Raw genomic sequence first — 5448 nt, 5'->3', positions numbered from 1 at the left:
CGGAATTTTCCACCACGTAGTCCAAATTTTCGCGACTCAAAACAAACCCATTGGGACTCAAAGCACCCAAAACTTGATTAAGAACAGTCGCTCTTTGGAATAATTTTGACCCAACAATTAGGAGAAAATTACTCGAAGGGGAAAGTGTGTTAGCCTCGATTTTCACACCGGGGATTTCCTCYATCTCTTTTTTGGTCGAAATAACCAAATTTGGTTGCACCAAAGGGACATCTTCAAGGGTATTGAACACCAAAGGCATCACAAATGAATCAAAAGAAAATTCGTCGTGGATTTCTAACGCTTTAAAATTTTTTTCGTGRGATTCCTCGAGGATGATTTGYGTGTTAATCCGGATTGATTGACTCAAATCCGTGCTAAAATCATTAGGGATGAATATATTTGTTTCCAGGACCGGCTCGAGAGTCGCTTTGCGACGCGAAATCGGTCTAGCATGAAGTCCACGAATTTCAATTCCTCCACACCTGAAACAATCCTGAAAATAATAGAAAACACAAAATTGAAATTTACTTGACAAGATTATTATTTTTGTAAGAATTGACTTGGAGAAGAGTTTCCTCATCAGTAACATTTTGCAAATGTTTGATTGGATCAATTGAAATTCGATCGACTCCAATTGGAACGAATAAAAGTCTCGAATCCAAATCAAGTAACTTCATTTGAAGCATTTTATCCATAAAACTGACCCAATTATTCTCCCATCGAACCAACCCAGCAGAACCATCGACATTACATTTAACAATTCCTTTGAACAATCCTGTGTAATTATAACCACGCAAATGCAACTCTTTATAAACATCAGATTCATCCAAAATTTCTTTTGAATCATTCCTCAATTTCAATTCTGGTAAATTGGTGAAACTTATCACAGGAGGAGTGTAAACTCGTCCTGTGACCACAAGATTCGCATTTTCGGTAATTTCAAAAACTCCACTTTTTTGCAATGAAACCGAAAATGGGATAAACCCATTTTTGGGTATTGTTGTGGCCCTCACAAATTTGCAATTTTCGAAAACAATCGGGAGATAAATCGGGAAAGTATTTCTCTCTTTTGCGATCAATTCCCAAACTATATTTAAATATCCAGTTGCTGGGAATAAATTTCGCCCATCGATTACATGGCCTGCTAGATAAAGATTCTCATCAGCTAATCTCACATCATAGTCCATATTTCCAATTTCATCAGATTGTGCAAATAAGTCAACCTTCCAACTCTTGGTATGATTCCATTTGATCAATGGTGCAATCATGGGTGTATTTCGACCAACTGGAAACACCACTTCTGGGTACAATTTATCGAGTTGAAGGTTGTGTCCTTGGTTGAARAATTTGCCCAAAATTTGCAAAAAATTAAACGTCTCGTTTGAATTAGACAGATTCAAAATGATGGAATTTCGCGAAAGTGTGTTTAAATTTTCAAATTTTGGGGGTTTTCCTTGATGTCTGGCCTTTTTCGGATTCGAGAGAACTGAATTTGAAACATTGGAATTAAGTGTTTGAAGAATCACTTCTTTAAGTGTTAAATTTTGGTCGAAATAGTCACAAGTTTGTTTTCCTGTTAAATCAGTGAAGGTCATAATTGGGTCAAGACCTACTTCTTTTAGAGTCTCAACAACTCCMATTTGAACTGCGACGCCCCCTAAGACCCCTTCACCGGTTTTTCTGTTTTGTTTTTGAATTATTTCAATGATGTTCAAATTATAATCACTCAAAATTATATTAATTCTGAAAAAAAGTCYAATCACTYAAATTGTTCATTCCAAGTACCAACTTACCGATGCATTGAATTTTGAAAACCAGGGAATTGTAAAAAATACTGCCCCACGGGTTGGTACAACTTGTCAAAACACCCAAAATTGACATAAAACATCGATTGATTTAAATTTTCTCCAATTGAAGTAGCAAGGGTACCATTTTTGGTCACAATTGAGTACCCACGAAACAAATGGTTCGTAAAGTGTTTTTTGAAAATTTGGTGCAATAACCCGACAAATTCACAGTTGAGTGGTACCAAATTGTCTAGAATTGTCTTCACACTTTCTTCAGTTCTACCACTCACACAAACCAAGCGTGGGATGTTATCTTCGAAACGTGTTTTTSGTTCTGACACTCTTTCAAGAATGACGTGACAGTTGGTACCACCAAAACCAAAATTACTGACACTCATTATGGTATCATGACTTTGAAACGGTGTTACTTCTGTTACAACTTTCATTCTTCCTTCTTCTAATGGAACCATTCCGGTTTTAATTTTTTTTAAGTTAATGTTGGGAATGAGAATTTCTTCCTCCATTTCTATTAGTACTTTAATGAGGCCTGCTATACCTGAAGCCGGTTCTGCGTGACCTATATTAGATTTGACACCTCCTATATACAATGGTTTTTTGCGTTTGGTACAAATGGCATTATCCACAGCTTGGACCTCTTCTAAATCACCCACTTTGGTACCGGTACCYTGAAATTCCATATAGGTCAGACGCGACGGGTCAATGGTACTCTCATGGTACATTTCTTTGAGTAGTTTGCTCTGCATTTCAGACGAAGGYAAGAAAATTCCTTCGTTTTTGAACCCATCATGGTTCGATTTCGAATGTATGATCTTGAAGAAAAATTAGTACTAGTTTGGTACTAGTCACWACTTACTTTGGCATAAATTCGTCGGGCAMTTTTCGCCTTTTGTAGAAAAACACAAGCAATTGTTTCACTCCGAACATAACCATCAGCATCTTGATCAAACACTTTGCAACGTCCTTCTTTACTCAAAACGCCAAAACTTGAAATTAATTATAATTTAATGGAACTAGAATTTGGGAATAGTACCGTGCAAATTGTAGAGTTGTCCTTAGTTTCATTGTTAAATTGCAGCCACCAACTAGGGCATTATCGCATTGCCCACTTCTTATAGCCTTGAAGGCATGATCTAGGGCACTGAGTGAGCTACTACAAGCAGTATCGACAACATAACTTGGTCCTTTGAGTTTCAAAAAATAACTAACTCTTCGTGGGATAAACGAACGCTCGCAACTGGTAAAATAAGTAAGAAAAAATAATTAAAAATGTGAAATTACCCTGTAACTCCGAAAGTTTGTGGTTGGTCGATACTCTTCAAAGATGCCCATACCACGTCCGACCATGAGTACCCCACAAAAACCCCGGTTTTGGTTCCTTTCAATTCGTCGGGATGCAATCCCGCATCCAGGATCGCCTCCAAACTAACCTCGAGGAACCCCCTCAGCGTGGGATCCATATTCTGGGATTGTCTCCAATGGATCCCGAAAAATCCCAAATCGAGTTTTGTGATGTCGGGAAGGAAGCCAGCAGTTGGCGGAAGTTCGGTGTGTTTCTCAACCCAGCGTTCTTCAACTTTGGAAAGCATTGATTTTTTGTTGACTAAATTGTCCCGGAATTGTTTCACGTTTCGGGATTTGGGGAATTGTCCCGAAATTCCCGTAATGACAACTTCTTCGCCCGCAGGCGGCGTCGATAACCATCGACCGAAATGGAAGTTTTCGTCTTGCATTGTCACATTGCACGGAACTTTGACTTGGGCTTATATATAGAATCAAATGGCCTTTTTAATTCTTTTGTGTTTATTCATTTGATTTCAAACAATGAAACTAAACTTGTTTTGACAATTTTCAGGATAGTTACTAAAGCAAAGTGCGTTTTTTATTCAAAAATCTGCAATTGTAATAAATGCAAAAACAAGATAAACAACAATGTRTCTAGTCTATGACGTAAATCAAATTTTGTTCCCACGATCAGCATTAATTTTTCCGCAGTTGGTACCYCAATAATATTTATAATATGTGGAACTTTCCAACTAGAATTCTAAATTGTGGTTCCACTCACTTCTAGCAATTTTTGATTTGTACCAATGCATTTATAGGAGTACTACATTTTTCAAAATTTTAGATAATAGTACCAAAATTCAAGCTTGTTACTTGCTGTTTTGGCAATTTTTGGTARCAATTAACCACTAAATATCAATATTTTGGTACTAGAAACTGGTACCAATYTTGGGGGTTTCAGGATTGACAAACACAACTGAGACTTATTTTGATCGTTTTATTTCAACATTACAATTTGATCAATTGATTAATGTCTTGGAAAAGTTCTGGTTGTGCCAAAATTGAGCTATGGTCGCCTTGAATCGTCACAATCTCGACTTTTTCTTCGCATAAATTTTGTAATTTGTAATCGGGTTCAATATCAATGATTGGGATTTCAGCTCTGTAGAGTTTCACACTTGATTTGAGTTTTTTTTCAGTGGAGGAGTAATTTGCGATTGCTTCACATCTATCGTACAGTTTTCTGATATTTTCTTTGTCTAGTTTTTGGTAAAGGGCCGATTCGGGTGGTATTAGTGATAAAGCGGTGACAATTTTTTCATCCAAATTTTTGCATTTTGAGAGTTTTTCCTAGAAGATTGAGTTTTGTAAAATGAGATGAACGCAAGTGTTACATACTTTATGTTGCTCGATAAGAGTGGGGGGTAAAATGTGCGATAAAACATGACACAAAACTCCAATTTCACGCGTAGTTTCTTGAGAGATTTTTTGAAGGAAAATTTTAGCGATGTAATGAGGAGAKCCATCGATTGAGATAATTGAACCAGAATAGTTTTTTTCTTCGAGTAAGAGTCCTAATTCGAGTGCAATAACTGCACCAAATGAGTATCCAAGCAAACAGAATTGTTTGTTACCTTCTAAATTCGTTTCAATTACCTTGAAAAATTAATTATAATTAAAATTAATTGATTGAAAAAATTGGTACCGGTAGTAATTCCAGTGCTATTTTTCGAATTGTGTCACAATTTTGCACAATGTATTGCAAACCCAAAACATGGGCATTCAAATTTTTGGTTAGGGGTTCTAGTAGTTTCAAGGCCCCTTCAATGCCAGGTAGAACAAAAATTTTGACGGCTTTCTCACTTGGTTTTACTAGACTTGGTAATTTAATTATAGGATCAGTTGTGTTTTCTGGAAGCATTTGTTCTAGATTTTGATTTGTTTTTTGGTCTTGTTTTATTGTTGTTGATTTTTCGTTTCCTAATTCGCTCAGTTTTGCAATTGTTAAATTTCGGAGTTCTTTTGGTGTGATAAAAATCTCGAATTCTTTTTCCAATGTTTGCAAAATTTCGTTTACCATCATTGAGTCCATTCCAAGTTCGGATAGAGTTGATTGTTGACTAATTGTTTTCATGTCTTTGATACCTAAAAGAGTTGCAACGACGTCGAGAGGATTTTCACCCCCGATTCTCTTATCGCGTTTTTCTGCCACTACCATTGAGGATACTATTGGTTCCTCTTGGTTCAATAATCGGTCCAAGACATTGAGACAGCTCGAAATTTTCTGTTGAAGAGTACCACCGATCACTAATTCCTTGTTATCTTTCTGCATTTTCGCAACTAAACCGACCTAAAACTT

At 36.6% G+C, this 5448-nt stretch overlaps 2 protein-coding genes across 2 annotated transcripts in view; both read right to left on the bottom strand.

Moving 5' to 3' along the window:
* Window positions 1-5448, bottom strand: part of LOC123009179 — a 26066-nt gene that overhangs the window by 3739 nt on the left and 16879 nt on the right. The window contains exons 24-31 of the mRNA XM_044405306.1: window positions 4795-5439; window positions 4724-4745; window positions 3087-3555; window positions 2839-3042; window positions 2662-2791; window positions 1794-2617; window positions 561-1680; window positions 14-493 (exon numbers count right to left, since the gene is read on the bottom strand). Of these exons, the coding sequence (XP_044261241.1) occupies window positions 14-493; window positions 561-1680; window positions 1794-2617; window positions 2662-2791; window positions 2839-3042; window positions 3087-3555; window positions 4724-4745; window positions 4795-5439 (3894 nt within the window). The remainder of the gene's footprint in view (window positions 1-13; window positions 494-560; window positions 1681-1793; window positions 2618-2661; window positions 2792-2838; window positions 3043-3086; window positions 3556-4723; window positions 4746-4794; window positions 5440-5448) is intronic.
* LOC123008442 (fatty acid synthase-like) overlaps window positions 4073-5448 on the bottom strand; it is a 12418-nt gene continuing 11042 nt past the window's right edge. Inside the window, exons 2-4 of the mRNA XM_044404237.1 lie at window positions 4795-5439; window positions 4488-4745; window positions 4073-4439 (exon numbers count right to left, since the gene is read on the bottom strand). Coding sequence (XP_044260172.1) covers window positions 4098-4439; window positions 4488-4745; window positions 4795-5421 — 1227 coding nt within the window. The 5' untranslated portion in view covers window positions 5422-5439 and the 3' untranslated portion in view covers window positions 4073-4097. The remainder of the gene's footprint in view (window positions 4440-4487; window positions 4746-4794; window positions 5440-5448) is intronic.

Source organism: Tribolium madens, unplaced genomic scaffold, assembly GCF_015345945.1.
Source record: "Tribolium madens isolate multiple individuals breed KSU strain unplaced genomic scaffold, Tmad_KSU_1.1 Scaffold_71;HRSCAF=194;Tcas5.2_LG6, whole genome shotgun sequence".
NCBI classification, from domain to species: Eukaryota; Metazoa; Arthropoda; class Insecta; order Coleoptera; family Tenebrionidae; genus Tribolium; species Tribolium madens.
Note: the sequence above shows the minus strand (reverse complement) of the source record. Positions and strands in the feature narration are given on the sequence as shown.